The sequence below is a fragment of the Sinocyclocheilus rhinocerous genome, unplaced genomic scaffold (assembly GCF_001515625.1).
Source record: "Sinocyclocheilus rhinocerous isolate Xijiao unplaced genomic scaffold, SAMN03320098_v1.1 scaffold2267, whole genome shotgun sequence".
Lineage (NCBI taxonomy): Eukaryota > Metazoa > Chordata > Actinopteri > Cypriniformes > Cyprinidae > Sinocyclocheilus > Sinocyclocheilus rhinocerous.
In genome coordinates this window covers 313,449-337,858 of record NW_015625573.1, presented here as the reverse complement: position 1 = coordinate 337,858, position 24,410 = coordinate 313,449, and the positions used below count along the sequence as shown (strand labels likewise).

The window sequence follows — 24,410 nt, the reverse complement described above, 5'->3', positions numbered from 1 at the left end:
TTGTTTTTTTTTTTTTTTTTTGTAGGATGAGTGCCGTAACTACATGAAGGTTCTGCTCAGCCGGCAGGGCAGATTGTTTATCTGCGGAACCAACGCCTTCAATCCGTTATGTGCCAATTATACAGTGAGTACTGACTACTTGAAACACACTTGCATAACACATGCACAAAAACATATTTCGTAAAAATCACCACACCCTCTAGTCTTTCATTTCTCCAATGTTCTGGCAATGTATTTGGGGTCTGTATTTTCTCATTACATTTTTTCATACTTTATTTACTCTTTTCAGCCCATTACATTTCTCACACATATTTTATTTCATTCTCCCTAGCTGCTTTTTCGCTTTAAAACTTCACAGTGCATTTCAGAGCACTGCTTGCAGCATCGTTCTAAATGACTCTGGCTTCATTGGGTCACCACGCATTACTGACTCAGATGGGAATCTGTTCAAAACCCCGAAGCAGAAAGAATCTCCCCTGCCGTTTGTTTATTCTCTGTTTTTCCACCTGCCTGGCCATCAATATAGCTAGAAGCACCAAGCTGTTTCTGATGACCTCAAGAGCAGAGAGCTGTCATAAATCAGTCCAGATGCAGTTTTCCGTGCGTGATTGTTTATTCGAAAAGAATGGTAATGCCACTCAACGGGCACATTGTTTGAATCCAAGACTCTGAGTGTGAGTGTGTTTGTGTGTGTGTTGCCTTCCATCCATCTGTCCAGTGACTCTGTCACCCCCAGCATACGTGAGTCACATTAATGGAGGGTCTTAGTTGTTAGTCCACTTGCGGCATCAACTTGAATACCGCATCCATAAATGCCGCACCTGAGCACTGCTGCGCCTACCTCGCATATCAGATCCGCTCCTTCTGAACCAATCACACTAATGATATACCTGCTGAATAAAGAAGAAAAACACATAATTACTAATAATCGGCTCTGCCGGATTGCAACCTGCCTCTTTCAGGTCGAGAAATGCACAAATGAATAAGCATGCATATAATATAATATACTTTAATTTTTATAATATAATATAATATAATATAATATAATATATTATATTATAATATAATATAATATGCTGAAATGTATATACTGTGTACTACTGTTCAGAAGTAATTATAATTTTTATTCAGCATTAAATTAGCATTATATTAATCGTTAATATCTTTTAAAACGTTACAAAATATTTCTATTTCAAATAAAAGCTTTGTATCAAAAAGTTATACTTTTTTTCTGGATTTAAACAGTCCTGAAAAAAGTATATATTTTTTGATGTCACAGTTTCCATAAAAATATTAAGCAGCAGAACTGTCTTTAACATTGATAATAAGAGATTTGAATGATGTATCATGATCATCTGAAGGATCATGTGACACTTAAGACTGGAGTAATTTCAGCTGACAATTCAGCTTTGCCATCACAGGAATAAATTACATTTTTAAAATATATTCAAATAGAAAACAGCTATTTTAAATGGTAATAATATTTCACGATGTTACTGTTTTTACTTTATTTTTGATAAGGTAAATGCAGCCTTGTTGAAGGTTTTCATAAGAAATTAGTTTACAAAGTAATTTCACTGTTCACCAGTAATTTGAGAAACAGCTTATAGGAGCAAAATTACAGACATTAAAATAAAACAGTAAAATAAAATTTTCATAAGTGACATCTGTGCTTCCCCACTCTTGACAAGCACCTGCCGCTATTTGCATCAAGGGAATTAGAAAGATAAAAGGTTGTGTATGAAAAAGTCTTGAACATGAACAAACTCAACCTGTCAGGTTTGAAACGCGCTATTGCAAATCTGAGCAAATGAAAAGAATTATCGCACACCTGTAATGCAACATTACACCTGTCAAGAGTTTGAGGCTCTCTAGAGACAGAAAAATATGGTAGAGACAGAAAGAGGGAGAGTGCACAGGTTTATTTATAGTTAGTTTTAATGGCCTGAGAATAATTTTTTAGCTTAAACTGTAATTCTGCTATAAATCGCCTGTGGATGTTTTTGAAATTAAAATTTGAGCATATGTTTTCATTTGCTTCTGTTATTCTGCGCTTCTCATATTTTTCTCTTTCTGCTTTTGTATTAGCAAAGTGTACATTTGTGAGAAAAACATTTGTTTTGCTAGAGTCAGTTTTTCACCTACTTTCTGTATTTTTTGCTAATTTAATTTTTCTCTAATTATTGAGTGTGTTTTCTCTATGTGTGTGTGTGTGTGTGTGTGCAGGGAGACACTCTTGAGATGGTGGGAGAAACTGTCAGTGGGATGGCTAGATGCCCATATGACCCGAAACATGCCAACGTGGCCCTGTTTGCAGGTGAGACTCCACCATCGCCTTTTAAGTTTTCTTTTCCCTTGAACATGACTGCAAAATGTCCCTGCGTATTACAGCACTAAATAAAGATATACAGCAGTGCAGAAAAGCTGATGTCCCTGTTGTTATTCTCTAACTTAATTACATGCTAGTCTTTGAACAATATTTATGGATCTCTCTCACTGTAATCATGCACATATGCTGTCCAGCATGTTCTCTGCACAGCATTACGGCTTTACTGCTTCCTGCCGTGATGAACCTAAAGGAAATGAAATATTTTTTTAATATATGAAGATGCATTACACCAACGAAAGTATATTGAGATCATATTTTTAGTTCATAAGGCAGTGCCGATCCATCGGGGAGGCAAAGAAACAAAGCAGCTAAAAATAACTGTTGTTTTAACCAATTTACCAACTAATGTGTATAACTAAAGATGTATGAAAGTGAAAACACATACTTCTCTACACACAGGGTAGTAGATGTTAGATGGAAAAGGGGTCTTCATTCTGTTATAAATGATGATAAAATAATATAATATTTGTATATATATTTCATATATTATCTCTACACATGATTGTAGAGAGAGATTTTATATAGTTTGTTTGTGTGCTTTTTTTCAGAGGGGAATCTTTACACTGCCACTGTGACTGATTTTCTGGCCATCGATGCTGTGATCTACAGGAGTCTGGGGGACAATCCTGCTCTGCGAACGGTGAAACACGACTCCAAATGGTTTCGAGGTAATAAAGACGTCAAACGTTAGTTGACAGGAAGAGGAAACTGTGCAGAGTCAGCACGTGGATGTAATATTAATGCTGTTTGTGTATGTAAAATGTATGTGAGAGAGAGTTAAGTGTATTAATGTGTGCCATGTCCATTGTTAAAAAGCATTTGTTTACACTCACATGACTTCAGTGTTAGAAAACCTAGTGAGCTGCCTTTTTACATATATTAACTGAACCTCATAAGTGACCATTTTGAACAAAAAAACATTATATATTATCCTGTGGGATAATTTTTATAATAACGGAAAGTACCAATACAAACAGATTAATGAAATTTGAAATGATTGTAAACATTTAGTATCTAAAATAAAAAAAAATCATCCTCCACCTGGGAGTTATTTTTCACTGAGGTTGTCACAATGCATTCTGAGGTAGGTTTTTGAAATAGAGCATTAGTGTCAGGGTCGATAAGGCTTTCTGAGGATCCACATCTGAGTCAGCAGCCAACCTGATGTCAAACTGCACCCCCTCTTCCCATCTTCCTTTGCTCCTGCTGTCTGTGCTCTGATGTGATCTCTCACTGATGCAGCAGAAAGCACATCTGTGTCCTGACTCAAACTCTTGTGCTCTCTCCCTCCTGCTGTCCTGGGTCACTTCCTGTCCCAAAACGCCCTCACTTTTTTTTTCTTTTGGTTTGTGTGTCCATTGACTAGATAATGGCCCTATTGGAAAGCAGCCTCTAGTTCAACACTATAGTTCAGTCAGATCAGCTCTTCTGAAAACCATGTGATCTGAGGAAGTAGTAATGTGTATTTATGGTTTGGTCCTGATCTGTCTGTTTCAGAGCCGTACTTTGTGAGTGCTGTGGAATGGGGGCCACATGTCTACTTCTTTTTCAGAGAGATGGCCATGGAGTTCAACTACCTGGAGAAGGTGAGAGGATGGTAGAGCAGATGAAGACTTTTGCACAAGTCTCTTGATTCTCAGGTTTTCTTCATGAGGAAAAGACCCCAATATATGTCTCCTTTATAGAAGAGACATGTTCAGAAACAATGTCATTCTACACTTAGAAGGCAGCTTTATTCCTATTATGGGAATAGAGGTTCTTTATGGGCATATATGGCTCTATGAAGAAACTTTCACATCCATGGAACTTTTTACTGCACAAAAGTTTCTAGGAAAAGATTCTTTGGGGAACCCACAATGGTGGTTCTATGCCTTACTGTGAAAACCCCCTTCTGGAACCATTATTTTAAAGAGTGTATGAACTCAAAACCTTAAATTCTGTATATTTATACTCATGCTGTATGTCAGCTATTTTCTCATTTGTGTCTATTTTGATGTATCCTAAGGAATTTCATGTTTTAGTTTAGTTCCTCTTGCTTTCAACAGTAGCATGACACTAATAACACCAAGATCATGGGTTTGATTTGCTGGGAAATGATCAAATGATTTACTTGAATGGTATGTAAGTTACTTTGGATGAAAACATCTGCCAAATGGATGAATATAAATATAGAATTCCTGAGCTACGGACGAGACAATAGGAGTAAAATCTTCCTGTGGGAGATCAGTGGTGGATAGATCAGGAACAAGTGGTGGAAGTAATCTGAAATTGTGTTACCGTATGTCCAGTCTGGCAATATTATTCAAATGTCAATACTAATATTTCCAGTCAGACAGCGGTATGACCTATTCCCTGTTTTTGTGCTGAATGTTTAATTTAATAATCATGCCCTAGAATGCTGTATTGAGTGTAATTTAGGCACACAGAAGTTTTTTTTTCTGTTGTTGTTTTTCAGGGCAACTGAAATACCATCCGTCATATCATTTACTGAAAACTGAGAAAAACACATCGACAGAATAACAAGGGTTCCTTTTATGTGAGAATTAGCAATGCAAGACTTCTGCAAGAACAGAATTGTGCTTGCGCAAGCATTTTATACTGCCGGACCTCGAGGAGAACAAAAAACCCACTGTGCTTTGGATTCGGCTCCTCTGAAATCGCTAGGCTAACCCATTTTAGGGAATGCTGACATTTTCATGAATGAATTTATATTAGCTTACCCATTTTACACAGATTAGCTACTCTCCAAAATCTATTTAAAATCCACGAGGATTAAAAGATTTGGGGCATTTTTGCGAAAGGATTCAGTACTGTTTGATGCGTGTATTATCAAAATGCTTAAAATTCATAATTAATATCTCCGTTAAAGTAATTTTCTTTGACCTTAGGTGGTTGTGTCTCGTGTGGCACGTGTGTGCAAAGCCGATCAAGGCGGTTCACAGCGTGTGCTGGAAAAGCAGTGGACGTCGTTCCTGAAAGCTCGACTGAACTGTTCAATCCCAGGAGACTCGCACTTCTACTTCAACCTCCTGCATTCCACCAGTCCCATCATCCGCATGCATGGCAGGGATATCATCCTCGCCGTCTTCTCCACGCCCTCCAACAGGTGGGTCACAATCTTTAAAAGCAAGCGCTGATGAATACAGTTCTTGGCAGCAGTCGAGAAACAAGAAAAGAACCACCCACGATGCATATTGCACACAAAAATGGTTAGGACTGGCTGAAATCACTAGTTTCTCTCTGATTGGCTGGCTTCCAGTTTCCAGGAGTCAGGGTGCACTGGTTTTTATCACTCTTCTGCTGAGAAAAAGTTGCGTCTGCAAGCTTCCAGGCTTCTAGAGTGCGCTCTTCTGTAAAAGAACAAGTTTGCAAGGAATCAATCTTTGAAAGATTTTGGTGGAAACACTTTATAGCACATAAACAAGATATTCATTAAACAAACATACACTACTACTATTCAGAATTTTAGAGGTCAGTAATATATATTTTTAAAGAAATTAATACTTTTTATTCAGCAAGGATACAATAAATTGATCAAAAATGATAGTAAAGTCATTTTTATTATTACATAAACTATGAAATATAAATCCAAAAAATACTTTTTACTCATCATCACACGTTTCATCACTGTTTGCACAAAAATATTAAGCATCACAACTGTTTTCAGCATTGATAATAATAGGAAATGTTTCATGAGCACCAAATCAGCATATTAGAATGATTTGTGGATATGTGACACTGAAGACTGGAGTAATTGCTGCTGAAAATTCAGCTTTGCCATCACAGGAATACATTACATGTTAAAATAGAAAACATTGGTTTTAATTTTTACTGTATTTTTGATTAATAATGTGCATAAGAGACTTTGTTCAAAAACATTAACAAATCCTACCAACCCCAAACTTTTGAACAAGAGTGTACATAGTCCACCCTGTTCTGCAAAAAAAACAATTGTTACATACTGTATAGATCAGGTGACTGCTTTCTGGTGAAGTGGGCAGTACTTGGCCAAAATAAGCTGCAATGTAGACCTTTGCACTGCAAGTCTGGCTAAACAAGACTAACAAATACCAGATTCCAAGCAGACTGTGAATCTCTAGAGATAAACTCCCAAATATAGTGCATTAGCAGCCTCATTGATAGACAGTTGAGCTGGAAATATCACAGGCTGGTGGCAACGGCGGAGCGCTGGGAAACCGGTACAATCGCTCTGGGTTTAGGTCGTCCTGTGGGATTATGGGTGAAAAACCACTGAATATAGAACACTGGTGTGATACTGCAGGGAATATTATTGCAGGTTTTAATGTCATGTAGAGAGGCACTGCTAGAGAACGGGAGGGGAAGAGATGGAGATTGATGTATGGATGAGGAATGGAATTGATGTGGGAAGATGTACACATGCTGACAGGCTGTCACCAAGATGTCACACTTAGAGGAAAGCAACAACAAAACACATATTTTTGGGATCAGGGAGCAAGTGCATCTTTTGACCGAGTTTGCAGGAAATAATTACAGGAAAGAATGTGAGAACACAAAAAGAGGGAGGGCTGTCAAGAGGATGGTAGTGAAGACGCTGAAAGCGTCATTACTATGAGAGGAAATAAAGAGAAGAGAAAATTGAGAGAAAATGGTTCCTGTATGCACGTTGCCATCCGTGTGTAATTGAGGTCTGAGAGTGAATGCTTAAAGGGACAGTTCACCCAAAACATTTAAATTGTCATTTACACACTCTCATGCTGTTATTTTCTCTGTGGAGCACAAAAGGAGAATTGACTGTCAAGAGCCAAAAACACTAGGGATGCAATGATATAAAATTTCTGACATGATTAGCCAATAATTATTTTTTAAATTATAGTCAATAACCGATAAATATTATATCAAAGGTTGTGTGTGGGCGTGTACAAAAATATAAATTTATTTAAAAAAATAATTAATTAATTAATAATTAAAAATGAATACTTTTATTCAGCAAGGGTGCATTAAAGTGATCAAATTGATAAAATTGAATTAAAGTGATGAATTGATATAAAGATATTTATAATGTTACAAAAGATTTCTCTTTCAAATAAATGTTGTTCTTTTTAAGTTTCTATTCATTAAAGAATCCTGAAAAATGTATCTTGGGTTCCACAAAAATATTAAGTAGCACAACTCCTTTCATCATTGATAATAAATATGACATTATTATCATGCATATTATTATTATTATACTCAAAATCAGCCTATTTGAATGATTTTTGAAGAATTATGTGACACTGAAGACTGGAATAATGGCTGCTTACCGTACCCACTGTATATATATATATATATATATATATATATAAAATATGAAAAAATGTAAATTGTAATATTTCACAATATTAATGTTTTTCTGTGTTTTTATTAAATCAATGCCACCTTGATGATCATTTACAGTTTTATTATAGCCACTAGTGTTAGCCATATTAAATGACTGCAAAGGTAATCTAAATGTAAGATGATTACATTGATTTTTTTTTTTTTGAGAGTGAATGATGACTCAAATTTCAGATTCTACCTAAGTTGAAAATTCATTTTATATCTGGGTGAGCTATGTCTACAGTGTATGCAAGAGTGTGCATGATTATGAGACCTATGTGACAAATGAAGTGCAATAGAGCACCCTCTGAATGATGGAGGAAGGACAGGACTCCCAGCTGCAAATGTGTATTTGTGTCAGAGTAGGGGCCAAACCTCAGCAAATGCCAACTCTAATAACATCTCAGTCTGCTAATGGCCGCTCTGGGGGGGTCGAGAGGAGAAGGGAAAAAATATGAAGGATGAGTATATGTGTGTGGAGGGGGGAGATATTCGCTCAAGGTCGAATGAATGAGGCGGTCAGTAATAGCCCACGTCTTCCCCCACCTCTCCTTCACAAGAGTTAAAAAAAACTGACTCTTCTCTGTGAGGGTTCCTCTACTCCACTCTTATCCTGAGGGCACGGATCAACGGCGGGCTCAGTTAGAGATGGAGCACCGAGGTGCAGTGGCAGGGAGCGTCCAGCTATACAAGCATTCCCGTCTGCAGCTGCAGCCCTCTATAAACAGCGCAGAGGGCTTCGCTAGCCTGCCGGGAGGATGTGTGGTCTGTTAAAGAGCTCTCAGACAAATTGCCGGGACTGGTTAGTGCGTGGCAGACACAGCAGCATGGGAGGACTATGGGAATGAGAGGAAGGCATGTTGGGATGTGGTTGAGATTGGTCTAAGTATTATGGGAAGGAGAGTAATAAAGTGCACACTGTCTAAGAAGCAGTGACTCATGCTGAATAGAGAGTGGTTAACAGGACTATTCTGTGGATTTTGAACATTTTGCCAGTTTCTCGTAAATTCTGATTATTTATACATGAGCAGATTTTAAATTCTAAATCTTATTTTAAATATTATTATAATATATTTTAAAATGTAATTTATTCCTGCGACGACAAAGCTGTTACTCCAGTCTTTAGTGTCACGTGATCCTTTAGAAATAATTCTAATATACTCAAAACAGTAGTGCCGCTTAATATTCCTATTTTTTTTATTATAAAGTGTCTTTACTCTCACTTTTGATCAATTTAATGAATCCTTGCTGAATAAAAGTATTAGTTTCTTAAAAAAATCTTACTGACACCAAACTTGAAGTGTGGTGTCCTTTTTTGCTTCAAATCAAAGTTTGTAATGCTGTGATTCATTTCAGGGGTGGTTGGTTTAGTTCATGGCTTAAAACTCTTTACTGAAGAATGTTTTTAAATCCATATGGAGAAAATGAAAGGGAATAATACTTAAGAAACCAAGACTGTAAAAATGAGTCATTATTGCACTCCATTGTACTTTGCTGTATAAATCATTAGTACATAGGTCTTCTTCTTTTTTTGCCTTTTTTCACTTCGTATGCACGTGGACTGTAGTAGATAAAAGGAAATCACTGGGAAGAAAAGAGGGTATCTTGTGTTGCCCACATAAGCCCCACAGCTCATTGAGTCAGAGCATGTGCTAGAGTGTTGAGGATGTTTTCCAGGGCTTGCTGTGTTGTTGCTGAGGTGTTCCAATTGTGTCTTTCTTACCTGAAACAGAACAGCTGAGTATATGCATTTTTCATCTTTAATCATCTGCCAGGCAAAAAGAAGTCAGATTGCTTAAAGTAATAGCACACTTCCTCTCAACAAGCCGCAAAATTTGAGGTTTCAATACAAACTGTGCTGAACCCAGAAACCAATAATCTGATCTGAAGAAACAATATATCTAATATCAAGAACATTTGAATTGCAAAAGAACTACATATCTCAACTCAGGAAACATATACAGTGAAAAAATAGTTCTCTCTTCAAAAGACAGGTTTCACTCTCACAGAAACAGAGAAAGAAGGTGAGAGGTGTTTGCATCTCATTTGAGCTCCCGATGCTTCGAAGTGTGGGGCCGAGGATCCAAGCAGGGCAGGAGAGATGGGGTGAGATTGTTGTAAATGAGAAGACTGCAGGTGAAATCATCCTCTCAGTGGACCATGGTGGATGCAGGAGGAGGATGCAGAGTTCAGATTGAAGGAGAAATAAAAGAAGGCCCGAATCTACTGGAGAGGCACACTCTCAGGTTTGAAGCAGCCGAGGGACATGTATAGAGAGAGTGGAGACAGCAAGGGCTCGTAAAGTTGGAGAGGAAGTACAGGAATGAGCAGCGGAGAAGTTTTTTGACAGAGCTCACAGATGAGATGCACAGAAAGAGACACAGTGGAACTTTTCTGTTTAGCTGTGGCAGACCATACAGTAATTCAATCAGATTGCCTTTACTGATCTTTGAATTTTATATATATAAGTACAAATTTGTTTCAAGTGATAGTTCACTCAAAAATAATCATTCTGTCATCATTTACTCAACCTCATGTCATTCCAAATTTTTCATATTATGTAAAACAGGATTTCCCTGCTCCTTCTCCAGCCAACGCTGCAAAAAAACCAAATCTTTTTAGTGAGTATTTTTGTTATATTTTCCTGTTTCAATATCTAAAGATAAATTTACTTATATAAACATATAAAACGTGAAGACTTGTTTTCAGAGAATGTATCTTTATTATGAGTGTATTTTCACTTGCTTTATATATAATAATTACAATTCTGCTGGTGCATTAAGACTAAAATTATATTCAAGATATTGTCAGTCTTAATATTTTATTAAATGTTGCTTCTCAAGTAAATTTAGCCATTTTTGGAAAATAATCTTCTGAAATGTGTCATTGAGAAATCTTCATGATAGTGAGGTCACCAGAAGCTATTCAGTATTCTGATAAACCAGTTATAACTGATTATTTACATTAATGTTTTAAAGGGGTCATATGATGCTTTTTTAAAGCAGAGTCTTAACTTTGATAAAGAATATCTCTTTGGTTTTGAGACTTTAGTCTTTGCAACTTCAGGGATCTTATCTATGCACAATCAGCTTGTAACACTCCAAAGAGAAAGGAAAACTTGAAATTGCATCATATGACCCCTTTAAGGATACAATAGCAAAAATGGAGGGTTTGGCGGTAGAAAATGGTCATGTAAAACTGAATTACAATGATCATGGTAAGTGGACTAAAAATAAAATGCAACAAAAACAAATAGAATATGGCCCATTTAACAGATTAGTTTAGCAAAAAAATTGTTTTAGAAAATCCTTTTTTTTGTGTATGAAATAAGTTTGTGTAACACTTTAGAACTATTCACTATTAACAAGTTGCTTTTTAGCATGCATATTACTAACATATAGGCTGTTTATTAGTACTTATAGCACATATTAATGCCTTATTCTGCATGACCATATTTTAGATCCCTTAATCCTTAAACATAACTACCACAACATCTACCTTACCATCAATAAGCAGCAATTTAGGAGCTTATTGAGGGAAAACTTTTAATTAATATTGAATATGTGTTCCCTAATCTAAAGTGTTACTAAGTTGGTATTTGAAAGAAATTTGATAAGAAACAGTGTATAACTTACGAAGTTCTGTTTTGAGAAGAGAAAGTCATGTTGTGCCACTGCAGCAAGTTGTCCACCTGTCAGGCATTTTGGAGGGTCTGCATTGTGTCAGGCTGATGACATTGATGATCAGGCTGATAAGAGCCTAATGAGGTCTTGTCAGAAAATTGCCTGACTTATGTTTTAGTCTTGTCACTGTGTCTGCTGAATCTGAACAGTTTCAGCACTGTCAATCATAAGGTCATTCTCAGCTGCTATCTGGCCTACGGCTTCAAACACGCACATACAATCCCACTACAGGGTAAAACCAGTGAACAAGTGACAGATGTGTCCCACAATGCTGTTGGAGACAGCTGTTTATCCTTGCTTCTGCCCCTGAGCTTTACAGACTATCACATTCATTCCCTCTTAAACCCAGCAAGCTAGACTCAAGCATGCCTTCATGGACCACAAAGCCCAGATCAACATGGGTGACGATAAAGATCAGTGTGAGTGTCAACCTTTCCAGACCTGAACCTGCCATCCAGTCTCTCGGAGTCATTTATTGGATCCCATAGAATCCTGGAACACAAAGTTACTGTGCAGTCTATTTTCAAAGCAGAAGGTGATGTTCTGCATCTGAGTTTTAGCACCGAGAAGACTGTGAGAGATTTAGAGCTCAAGAGAGTGATGGAGAGGGAGTGAACGACTCACCTGTGTCAAGGATGCAAGAGAATACAGCTGTGGCTTGTACTTACAAAGTATGTCAGTGCCAGGAAATCTGAGGAGGAAAAAGAGAGAGAGAGAGTGGGTGTAAACGAGAACTGAACTGACTCACCCTGCATGACTCTCTGTTCTCTCCTAAGAAAGCCTTTAAGTGCTGAAAGCTGTCGCTTCACCAGTGACAAATCACTTTAGGACCGTTTAGAGATTGAAGCTCTGCTTCGCAGTAGGAGGAAAGAGAGGTGCTCTCACTAACCAGGAATCCATCCACATATTTTTATGCAAATTTTGAGATACTGCATCAAAAAATGCTGTGTGGAGAAACTGAGATGTCGAAGATTAGCAAAATATGCATAAAAAACAAATAGTTCTGCTCATACATTTACATGCCTCTTGCGGATTTGTTTACTTAGAATCCACACTCTTAAAAATAAAGGTTCTTTGTTGGCATCAGTGGTTCTATGAAGAGCCATAAGCATCCATGGAACCTTTCCATTGTGCTAAAGGTTCTTTGTAGTGGAAAAACTTTGTAAATTGTTCTTCACACTAAGAAATGGTGATTATTTTATCAACTTTCCACTGAAAGTTTCTGCCGATCTATTCTTCTATAGCAATGCTAAAGAAGAACCCTAATTGAACCCTTTTGAAATCCTAATTTTTAAAAGTGCACAAAACAAAATAATTTGCATAAATGAACTAGGTCATATGTTTACATGTAATATCGTGTGTTGTTACCTTGATGATCAATGATTTTTTTTCTTTCTGGTAGTTTTTCATGAGTCCCTTGTTTGCCCTGAGCAGTTACATTGCCCACTTCAAAAAAATTCCTACAGGTCCTGCACATTCTGTTTTTTTTTTGTTTTTTTTGTCATTTTTTGCATATTTGAACCCTTTCCAACAGTGACTGTATGGTTTTGAGATCCATCTTTCACACAGAGGACAATTGAGGAACTCATACACAACTATTACAAAAGGTGAAAACATTTACTGATGCTCAAGAAGGAAACGTGTGTGACACATTGCATACGACTATATTTTATATATGCAATTTTGCTGCTTCTTATTTTTAACATCAATAATCTACATCAGGGGTGGCGAACGTCGGTTCTGGAGAGCCGCAGCCCTGCAGAGTTTTGCTTCAACCCTAATCAAACACACCTGAACAAGATAATCAAGGTCTGAACGGTTACTAGGAAGCTACAGGCAAGTGAGTTTTAATTAGGGTTGGAGCTGAACTCTGCAGGGCTGCGGCTCTCCAGGACCGGAGTTCGCCACCCCTGATCTACATTTTTGTTTTGTTTTACATTTTTTTTATTTAGTTAACATTTTGTTTTTGTGTGTGTGTGACCTTGCAGACAGTCTATACATGAGTCTTGGCCGTGGTTTATGGACAGGCACCTTATGAAGAATTCTGATTCATCATGTGGCTTTCTATTGTGCCACTTGAATTATTATTGGAGAAATCCAAGTATTTTTCTCACAGTTGCATTTGTGTAACGCTGCATTCTTGAATAGATCCTCTGTGGGAGGAAAAGGTCAGTGTGTGGAAGAGCTTGCAGTCACCCAAGGTTTCCGGTGACAGCTCTGGACAATATTCTCTGCTCTGTTTGCCTTGAAATGTCTGTCCAACTACCCACTGTACAGATCTATTCAAGGCTGTCAACTGATGTGTTTTCGACATGTTTGTGATAAATGAAATCCATTTTGTGTTGCGAGTCTCCTCCAGCTCAGAGCAGTATCATGGAAACAGAACAGGTCTGAGGATATAACGTAATTTGAACATTGTGCTGTATTTTTGCAGTATTCCAGGCTCTGCAGTGTGTGCTTTCGACATGGAGCAGCTGGCCGGAGTGTTTGATGGAAGATTTAAAGAGCAGAAATCGCCCGAGTCGATATGGACACCTGTTCCAGATGAGGTTGTGCCCAAACCGAGGTACTGAATGAAATGACATTTTACAACTCTAGAGAGTGTTTTATGTCCTCAAATGCCAACCTGCAGAGAGGAAGTTTATAATAATCTGCTGTGTTTGTGAATTTCTCAGGCCGGGTGGTTGTGCCATACAAGGCTCAAAGTTCAATTCCTCCAACTCTTTCCCTGATGACATGTTAACTTTTGTCAAGACCCATCCGCTGATGGATGAAGCCATCCCATCACTCGGTCAGAGACCATGGATTGTTAGGACCATGGTCAGGTGAGGACAACTTTCTCTCAGATGTCCTAGACCAGATTCTCTACTGTTAAAACCAGGTCATACATGCCTTCAAGACATGATATCTGGTTTGTCACTGGTCTAAAGTGGACTAGTGCTTCTAGATGAGCTATCAGGTCGATCTCAAATACTCTGGATGGTAGTTTATTAACCTTTTAGACTACCAACAAATGACTAACTTCAACTAAGCTTCAGAAGTTAGATTTTTTACAAACTTGAAGCAAAGGAACACATAATGGACATTAAATTTAGCTGCTAGCTTCACCCGGGCATTGTTTTCTTCATTAAGATCCTTGCTAAACATTTGACCGACCGTCTGTGATGTCTGCTAGCATTAGTATCTGTCCAATCTCAGTCTTCAGACTATGGGGTTCCAACAGCTGGGGTTTCTCAGCATCCCACAGGGCACAACAAGATTATAGTGACAAGTTGTTTGTGTCATCTTAAACACTCTGGGAGATCGTCTTATTTTAGAAAGCTGAATCATCCAAGTAGAGCAGTTTTGGCTGTTTCCTCAATGTGAGTGCGCATCAGTTTCACTTTCAGTTTTACTCGCTCCGTGTCCAATAAAGCAGTCCATGTACTCCGTTTTTCTTGTTCAATATACTGCTTTAATCTTGACTAAAAGACCAATTAAACAAATAAAATGAAAGAAACAAAATATAATCATACATCTTAAATATCACGGATGCGGTAAAGAAAACTGTGTGACTCTGCTGTATTCCAAAGAACGCACTGCCGCCTGACTTAACAGACGCGATTCTTAAAGAGCCAGTACACAATTTCAACATAGTACACATTTTCAATGTAAAATACAGAATATTTGTCTAAATTGTACACGTGAATAAAGTAAGTTTACAAGTGCAAACAATCCAAACCAAAATATTCAAAGCTGAAATGCACCACATAATATAACATTGGTTACTGAATCTGAACAAAAATAGGCTCCTACATTACCGTCCCCTAATTGTTCTCAAAGTCTTTGAAACAATTACTTACATTTAAACACAAGGAGCCATATTATTTTAATCCTTGGTGAAATCTTAAAGTCCAAAGCATCACCAATTTAGGTTCCTAAAGACATATTACCTTCACTATATACTTATTCTGCCTCCTGCAACAGGCAAAGTTTTGTTATAGGTCTTTCCAAAATGTTCGTTTGTCTTAACTTGTCGGACGAAGCCCTTCTTGTCGGGAATAGTTTCAATGACTCTTGCTAACATCCATGAATTCCTGGGGGCAGAGTCATCAACTACCAGAACAATGTCTCCAACAGAGAAGTTTCTTGTTGTGTTATTCCACTTTTGTCTTTGTTGCAATTGTGGCAAGTATTCCCAACACCAACGCTTCCAGAACAAATCAGAAACGTACTGCACCTGTTTCCATCTGCGTCTAGAATACAGGTCGTCTTGGTCAAACAGTCCTGGAGGCAATGATGGCTTTGTCTTGAGTAACAACAAGTGATTCGGGGTCAGAGCTTCCAGATCATTTATGTCACTTGATGCTGCTGTGATTGGACGACTGTTGATTATAGCCTCTGCCTCACAGAAAACAGTTTGAAGGCATTCCTCATCAAGAACTTGTTCTCTAACTGTAGCATTAAGGATTTTTCTTATTGAGCGTATCAGTCTCTCCCATGCCCTGCCATGATGAGACTCAGTGGGAGGATTGAAAACCCACTTAATTCCTTGTTGACTGAGATTGTCCTGAATCTTCTGGTTGTTCCATTTTTTAATGGATTGTCTCAACTCACGCTCAGCAGCTACAAAATTGGTCCCATTGTCTGACCTGAGAACTTTAACTTGTCCCCTTCTGGCTATAAACCGACGTATAGCATTTAGACAGGAATCAGTGTCTAACGACGAAGCAACCTCGAAACTCCACATGGCATTTACTTCAAGATCCATTGTTCCTCAAAACATCCATAAATCTTCGTGTGAAACACGTCCTTATCCGTCAGGAATACGTTTTCTTTACTATTGTGAGTGAGCATCAGTTTCACTTTCAGTTTTACTCGCTCCGTGTCCAATAAAGCAGTCCATGTACTCCCGTTTTTCTTGTTCAATATACTGCTTTAATCTTTACTAAAAGAAAGAAACCAAATATAATCATACATCTTAAATATCACGGATGTGGTAAAGAAAACTGTGTGACTTTGCTGTATTCCAAAGAACGCACTGCCGCCTGACTTAACAGAAGCGATTCTTCAAGAGCCAGTACACAATTTCAACATAGTACACATTTTCAATGTAAAATACAGAATATTTGTCTAAATTGTACACGTGAATAAAGTAAGTTTACAAGTGCAAACAATCCAAACCAAAATATTAAAAGCTGAAATGCACCACATAATATAACATTGGTTACTGAATCTGAACAAAAATAGGCTCCTACACTCAAGATATGCTGGTTTGTCAATACACATTGCTTTTCGGATTTGTGTATTTTGTTATTTTGGCATGAGATTTTGGATTATAATTTAATACCTTTTTTCCTCTCGGTATCATTTGAGAATGTATTAAGTTGTCTTCTGTCACTTTCAGATACCAGCTCAACAAAATGGTGGTGGACACAAACTCTGGTCCCTATGGCAACCAGACAGTCCTCTTTCTGGGTTCCAGCCGAGGGACCATCCTCAAATTCCTTGTCACCCCCAACAGGGATAACACAGTGACCAACAACAATGTGTTCCTCGAGGAACTGGAAGGCTACAACCCAGACAGGTAGAGGTTAATGCTAAAAACACGCTATTTGGTGATTGTTTTACGGCAGAGAATCACAAGTCATGGCATGTAAACAGATGGAGCATTAGCTGGTCATTATCTCTTGCGGAAAGCGGCAGGGGTTTGCGAGCAACACTCATTTTTCATGGATATAGTGGTAATTGCATCTTCATCCAGACAGACTAAATGCTGTTTAGTCTGTTTCTCCTCACATACACACCCTCTATCTCAAAAAACTGTGAAACCTTTTACACACTAAAGCAAAAACTTGGTAAATCAGGTGAACCTGTCTGCAGGTTTTTAATTTCCAAACAACAAATTAGCTAAACAAAACAAACATCCTTCATAAAACATGAATCAACATGAATCACTAAAAATTTCTGTGTAATTTATCAGAGCAGGAGTGTGTGTGTAAGAGCGTGACGGCTTTGACAGTGCTAGCTGTGTCTAGCGCAGCGGGAAGCCAGCTAATCAGGGGAATGTAGATGGAGTAATCAGATCAGGCTCCGATCATGCTGGCCTTGCATAACCTCTGCCATCTCTCATCATGCAGTGGTGAAGTGGTAAATCGTTTGACACGCGCAGGGTCAGGGAGTCCGCGACCGATGAAAGCCGCTCAAAAATGCCCATGTCTTCATCCATATCGATCAAGACACTGTAGCGAAGACAACAATGACATAATAAGATGGGGGCGTAGAGTGTTAATTGATGTCAATCTCTTTTTATGCACACTTTTCTTTTTATCTTGACGTATTTGTATCATCCGTGTAAGTTGTCTGGCTTTTTTTGTTCCTAATATTTTTTTTCTTGCTTGTTTTCTGTGATCTAACTATAACAGTGGTTCATTTTCACATCTCTTACGTCTTCTGTTTCGCTCTCCTACTCACATGTGTCAAGAGAGGCAGCTTTTTTCTTCTTAAATCAGTTTAAACTTGCACCTCTTTATCTCACCCTCTGTCTGTTCTCTTCCTGTCTCTCCCTTTCGTTACTTGTTTTGGCTACCTAAAAAACTCAATTTTCAACTAGGGCTGTTAATTAAATGTGTTAATTTAGTGAGAATAATAAAAAAAAATTTTAATAAATTAATAAAAAATAATGTTTATGGTAAAACCCATTCAGAACTGAATTATATATGTGTGTGTGTATACTGTATACACGTTTTCATATTAATATATATAAATTAGATTAATTAACTGCCATATGTAATTATTTTTATTCATTTTTATTTGGTTCAGTAATATTTTCAACATAGATTTTCTAGTCTATAAATCATTTTGCTTTTCAAGTTAATCTGTTTTTACAGTTTTTAAATAAAAAATTCTCTGTAAAATGAGATTAAAATACTGATTAGGAAAATTTTTGAAGCAAGCTTGATCTCGTTTCTGATGGCCTTTGGTAAGTTTTTAATAAATTAATAAAAAATAATGTTTATGGTAAAACCCATTCAGAACTGAATTATATATGTGTGTGTGTGTGTGTATACTGTATACACGTTTTCATATTAATATATATAAATTAGATTAATTAACTGCCATATGTAATTATTTTTATTCATTTTTATTTGGTTCAGTAATATTTTCAACATAGATTTTCTAGTCTATAAATCATTTTGCTTTTCAAGTTAATCTGTTTTTACAGTTTTTAAATAAAAAATTCTCTGTAAAATGAGATTAAAATACTGATTAGGAAAATTTTTGAAGCAAGCTTGATCTCGTTTCTGATGGCCTTTGGTAAGTGTGGCTCATTACTCAGATCCGATGCATAAAGTACTAATGATTTCTCCGCTGCTATCGAGGCCATTATCGTAAGCGTTTCTATAACCATATGTATGTGTGCAGTGTGCACATGTATACAAACAAATGCATTTTATAGCCAGCATGGCAGGTGCAAGAGAGATACTCTAAGTGGTAAGTGCCAATTAAGTGTAACGCACAGAGGAGTGGGTGGCTGCCAGACTCCTAGATATCAATCAGATTAGTTACTGGGGCCAAGTACAAAGTGACAACACATTAATGTGATATCACATTAATACGACACACATTTTCTTTTTGAAGCCCTTTACGCCTCATCCTGTTTTTCATTCAGAGGGTGAAAGCTAGTGTCAGTTCATTAGAGACATACTATATAACAAGCCGTTATCTTAATGCATAGATGGCCTTGGTGGAAATTTCAAATTTTAAGATGGCAAACCAACTTTCACAACTAAGCTCTAATGTATTAAAAGGATAGTAGATGCATATAAGAAATGCAATAGCTAGCTTGAGGTTTTGCTGGTCTACCTTTGCTTCATTAGTTCTTGTTAACCGCACAGCATTATATTGTGTTAAGGTAAACATTATCAGACCGTGTTATGCTTGACAGTTTAGACTTTATTAATGTAGGTTGGGGTCATGTCATTCTGTATCAAACTGTGTTTGAGTGTTTTCTCGGTGTAAATTGTGTTTGACTTTCTCCCTGCACTCTTTTAATTTGTTGCAAATTGATTTGGACTGTGTATGTTCCAGGTGTGGGACGGACTCTCCTCAGGCCAGGCAGCTGCTTTCTCTCACGCTGGACCGCATCAGTCACAGCCTCCTACTGGCTTTCCCCTCTTGCGTGATCAAAGTGCCTGTAGCACGCTGCCAACTCTATTCCCGCTGCATGAAGTGAGTGACACACACACGTTTAGTTAGCACTCCAAATGAGGACATATCATATAGTCTGTTGTTTTTACAGTATATAAATGAAATTATAAATTCTATATTATAATTTTTTTTATTTATAGAATAATATAGTTTTATATTATAAATATTATATATTATCTATATTTTCTTATTGGTTTTCATATTTATTTTAAATATTTATGTATTAATGTAATGTTAATTTGATTATAATGTTAATTTTAATATTGATTTTGTATAAAAATAGTGTGTATATATATATATTTTTTTTTTTTTATTACAAGTATTATATATTATTTAGCAATGTATTTTATTTATTTTACATTTTAAATTAATGTACCAAGAAGGATATTATATAAAATCGCTGAATATGGTCAATTGATATTGCTCATTTGCAGGATTTTAACTTTCACAATGTCTGCAGAATTATTGCAAAGCATTATAAGACGGATACCATGCTGAATGCAAAGCGCTGGGCTGGTCAAAGAACACTAGTGAGCATTTTGACAGGAGATTTAAGTTCAAGATTTAACCTCAGGGTGTGACCGCTTCAAAATAACTTCCAAAGTCTTGAATAAGACATGCAATTGTGAGGAACCTCCAGTTTCATCTGGCACTTGCAAGGCCATTATTAGAGGGTCTGTTTGGAGATTGAACATGTAATTTCAAACACAATCCACGCATGCAACGAAGGCATTCCTTAATCCCATTGAAAACCATTGGGAAATTCTAAATCTGAATCGAAACTGATGAATAAATCTCAGCTTTGGGATAAATTTAAGGAGGCCTGGCAAGAAATGACACATGCGCATAGCTTTTTGAGTAATGCCCAGGAGAACGGCTTTTATAATCAAAAACAAGGGAGAACCAGCGAAATGTATATATGCTTTACTTCTTTTTATTTTACATTATATTTTATTTAGATTAAATATAATTCTTCTAAATGATGACCTCCCAAAGTGTTCCCAAAGGCAGGTTTTGTCATGTTTATCTAGTTTCTGTGGACAAATTTGTCCCAAAAGCATAGCTAAGTAAGAGCTATACACACATGCACAGTACATTTGCCTAGCTACTGTACATAACTGGGAAACCTCCCATTGACTTTTTGATAGTTGTTAAATAAAGCTATTTAAGATAATCCAGAACGTAAACTTATGCCTAAAATTTGACACTAATGTGAACAGTGACATCATTTAGAGTCTTTATGAATCATTTGTCCTTTTTAGTACAATCCCAACAACTGTTTATACTGTAGCTCTCAGCTCTAGGATAGTTTTGTGATTACTGGTCACCAGCCCGTGTTCTGTGTCTGTGTCCATGGGTCAGTGAGGCGCACTAACACATGTCACGCATCTAATGTGTGCACTGAACCAACTGGAATATACTTGGATGAAATCCAGCAGAATTAAACTATATACTGTCTGGTGCCATAGGGGTACCATTCATGCTTGTTTCTGTTCTTTCACAGGAACTGCATCGCCTCACGGGATCCCTACTGCGGCTGGACCAGAGGAAGCACCTGCTCTTTCCTCCGTGCAGGTACAAGGTGAGGTTTGACAATGTACCTACCAACATAATGTTTACATCTATCTATTCTTACATATACAACAAGATTTCCATCTTCAGATAAAGCACGTCTAAAAAAAAACATACTAGTTTTTGTGTTCTGCCTCTTTTTAAATACTCCTGTAAAGGTCTGTCCGTCGTCTCCAGAGAGACTGTTTTATTGAGTTCTGTGTGCAAATACAGGTTGTCTGCCGGTATACTGAGATCAAAATGTGGAGACCGTTTTACCTCAGTGCCGTTATGCAATTACAGCTCTCTGGCTGGATCTGATTTGATTTACCAAGGACGGCCAACCTGTAGATCGATTCTGTCTTGCATAATACTGAAAAATTCTCACCAATTGAATTTCACAGCGGAAAAAACGATACAGAAGTAGTTCTAATTACTGCCGCTTGCTAATATACACAAATAGCGAATATGCAAAACAAGTTCAGGGACTTTCTTTCGGCTGTTTATCAGTGTTTTTACGCTTCTCATTGCTACAATATGGCTAATGTTCATCCTCAGGAGAGCAGCGGGAAGGAATCTGCGTGCTCATTGAAATTCTCGGGGTGGTTCACCACTGTAGTATAAAAAAACTCCGCCATCATCTCTCAGTTCTGGAGATTACAGCTCTGCGCCTGCAGTTTGTATAAACATTATATTTTATAGACATTTTACAGAAAGCGTTTAAACAATGCGTATCTTCTGAAAAACTAAGACCCTGGCAGTAAAAGACCCCTGGCTGTCTTGTTGTCCTGGGCTTTGACTAATTGCCGACGGTAGTGGAAAGAGGCTGGTCCCCCTGTGCACGCTTCTGCCTTCGGCCGTTCCTCTGTTTGACTTATGCGGTTGGAAGGAAGCCATTCGTGAGCCGACTGCAGTCATTTTTCTTCATTATTGTGGCTTTAAGGTAACACAGAACATCTCTAATAGAGCACTGTGATGCCTCTGTGTATAAGACTTGATCAGGAGCGCAGATTGAGTTTCTGCACACATCCTGTACAAGCTTTTAACGTGCAATATCACTTATTATTGAACCCAAGAGCAAAGGACCTCAAAAAAAACAAGACATTTTAGAAGTACCCTTCAAGACAGCATTAAAAGTTGTTTTTCTTTCAAAAAAAGAGAGAGAAAATACACAGGCATTACTGCAATTCAGACGGTGCAGTTTTATGGCCTGTTTATGTGGTTTGCTGATGAATGTTTCTACTACTGTTCTTTCTCCCATTCACCACAGGCTTCCCTTCGAACAAGACGTCGAGCACGGAAACACTTCTCACTTGGGAGACTGTGATGGTAAGAGAACATTTTTATTACAACAATAAAACTCTTCACGCTGTGACCTTCCGTTCTCTCCCCTCGTCCAGTCAGACCAGCAGCCGCCATCATTTTCCGCCCCGTTTTGAGCTTCTGTTCTGCTGCAAGAGCCTCAGTTCGGGTGTGTGGCGATCACAACTCGCGCTTTCTATTTGTAGTTCCCCTTTCATCTCCGATTATGTTTGTCTTGGAACAGCGTCGAGTTCTGGGTGAGTCTCTCTTGGTGGGGTTCATCGCAACAAATCAATCGTTCAGTCTGAAATTCACTCGCTGTAGAACCCCTTTGATCTCACCGCTGATTCTGCACAGGCATTGGTGCACGTTAATCCTGGGTCCACCACAGGAGACCTCGCTCATCTGCTGTGAGCCACAAACACTCGGATGTATAAATATTGCATAATGATTGTGTCTGCCTGGCTGTATTTTAATCTGCTCATAAGGAGCTTTTGAAGTTTTCCAGCCCGTTTCAGTTGTGGTGCACAAGCCAGAAAGTAATGGGGTGGTGGGGCCAACTGCTGTATTTGCTAATGTGTTTCCTAATGGAGAAGATCAGTAAGTCTGGGGGGAAAAAACATAGTAGCTTTGTCACAGCAGCATGAATAATGTGATGTAAGAGAACTTGATTCTGATTTCCAATATTCTTGCAAAACTTATCTTCTTTAAACGAGCATGCAAGTCGTGTTCCAAAACCTAGTAAGTTGCCTACTTAGACAGCACTTTAAAGAATGCTCCCGATGTGAAGACTTAAAGGGGTCATATGATGCGATTTCATTTTTTCCTTTCTCTTTAGAGTGTTACAAGCTCTTGGTGCATAAAGAAGATCTGTAAAGTTGCAAAGACTAAAGTCTCAAATCCAAAGAGATATTCTTTATAAAAGTTAAGAGTTAGCCACACCTACCTAAAACGGCTCGTTCGAACACGCCCCCACATATCTACCTCACTATGTGGGAAGATTTGCATAACACCGCCCAAATGTTCACGCAAAGAAAGAAGGAGTAACTTTTATTCTCGCTGTAGTATTAAACCATATAAAACGCCGCCATGTCATGGAGACACTGTGTGGTTTGCTGCGAAAGAAAAAGTACTTTGTTTGGCCTTCCAAAAGAGGACGATATCCGCTTCGCCATGCCTAGAGCTGTCTCACGCTTGAGGTATTCGGCTAATCACAACGCACTGGATAGCTGGCTAATCAGAGCACACCTCGCTTTTCAGACCGATTAGTTTTGTAAAAATCGACGCGTTTCAAAAAGGCGGGGCATAGAGGAGAAACAATAATGTACAGTATGTGGAAAATAATGTGTTTTTTTAACTTTAAACCGCATAAACACATTTCATTACACCAAATACACAAAATAATGTTCTTTTTAGCAGCATCATATGACCCCTTTAAAAGATAGCTTCTTTTGCATTAGGTATCATGAACGTAATGCATTAGGTATCATGAACTAACTTAATAAACAATCTTTTTTTTTTTTTTTACAGCATTTATAAATCTGTTAATGTTCAGTTAATTATAATTACTTGTATGTGTAATTTATACTATATACTACTTTTCATTGTTCATGTTCATTATACATAATACATAAATGTTCATTTATACAACTGGATATGCTAAAAATGTTTAAGTTTATGTAGAAAGTAAAATTGAATTAATCCTGTAAAATATTTTTCATTGTTAGTTCATGATTTTAGTAATTGACTATTTTACCTAGTATAATATTTGTGCTATTAGCTCAGCAACCTGCTAACCTCAAACCCTATTAAAATCAATCGTGAATCGAGTCTTCTGTGACGAATTGATGCTTGCTCATTTTTGAGGAAAATAATAAAAAATAAAATAAAAAAATCCTTGAAGCAAGATGAATTTACTTGAGAAGCAACACTGCATTAGATATTAAGGCATATATATA

General features: G+C 37.5%; 1 protein-coding gene across 1 annotated transcript in view; it reads left to right on the top strand.

The window, feature by feature from the left end:
* Positions 1-24,410, top strand: part of LOC107750685 (semaphorin-6B-like) — a 119,212-nt gene that overhangs the window by 77,612 nt on the left and 17,190 nt on the right. The window contains exons 6-16 of the mRNA XM_016566191.1: positions 26-124; positions 2,227-2,317; positions 2,938-3,057; positions 3,887-3,975; positions 5,278-5,495; positions 13,844-13,975; positions 14,085-14,234; positions 16,796-16,975; positions 19,480-19,620; positions 21,104-21,181; positions 22,421-22,479. Of these exons, the coding sequence (XP_016421677.1) occupies positions 26-124; positions 2,227-2,317; positions 2,938-3,057; positions 3,887-3,975; positions 5,278-5,495; positions 13,844-13,975; positions 14,085-14,234; positions 16,796-16,975; positions 19,480-19,620; positions 21,104-21,181; positions 22,421-22,479 (1,357 nt within the window). The remainder of the gene's footprint in view (positions 1-25; positions 125-2,226; positions 2,318-2,937; positions 3,058-3,886; positions 3,976-5,277; positions 5,496-13,843; positions 13,976-14,084; positions 14,235-16,795; positions 16,976-19,479; positions 19,621-21,103; positions 21,182-22,420; positions 22,480-24,410) is intronic.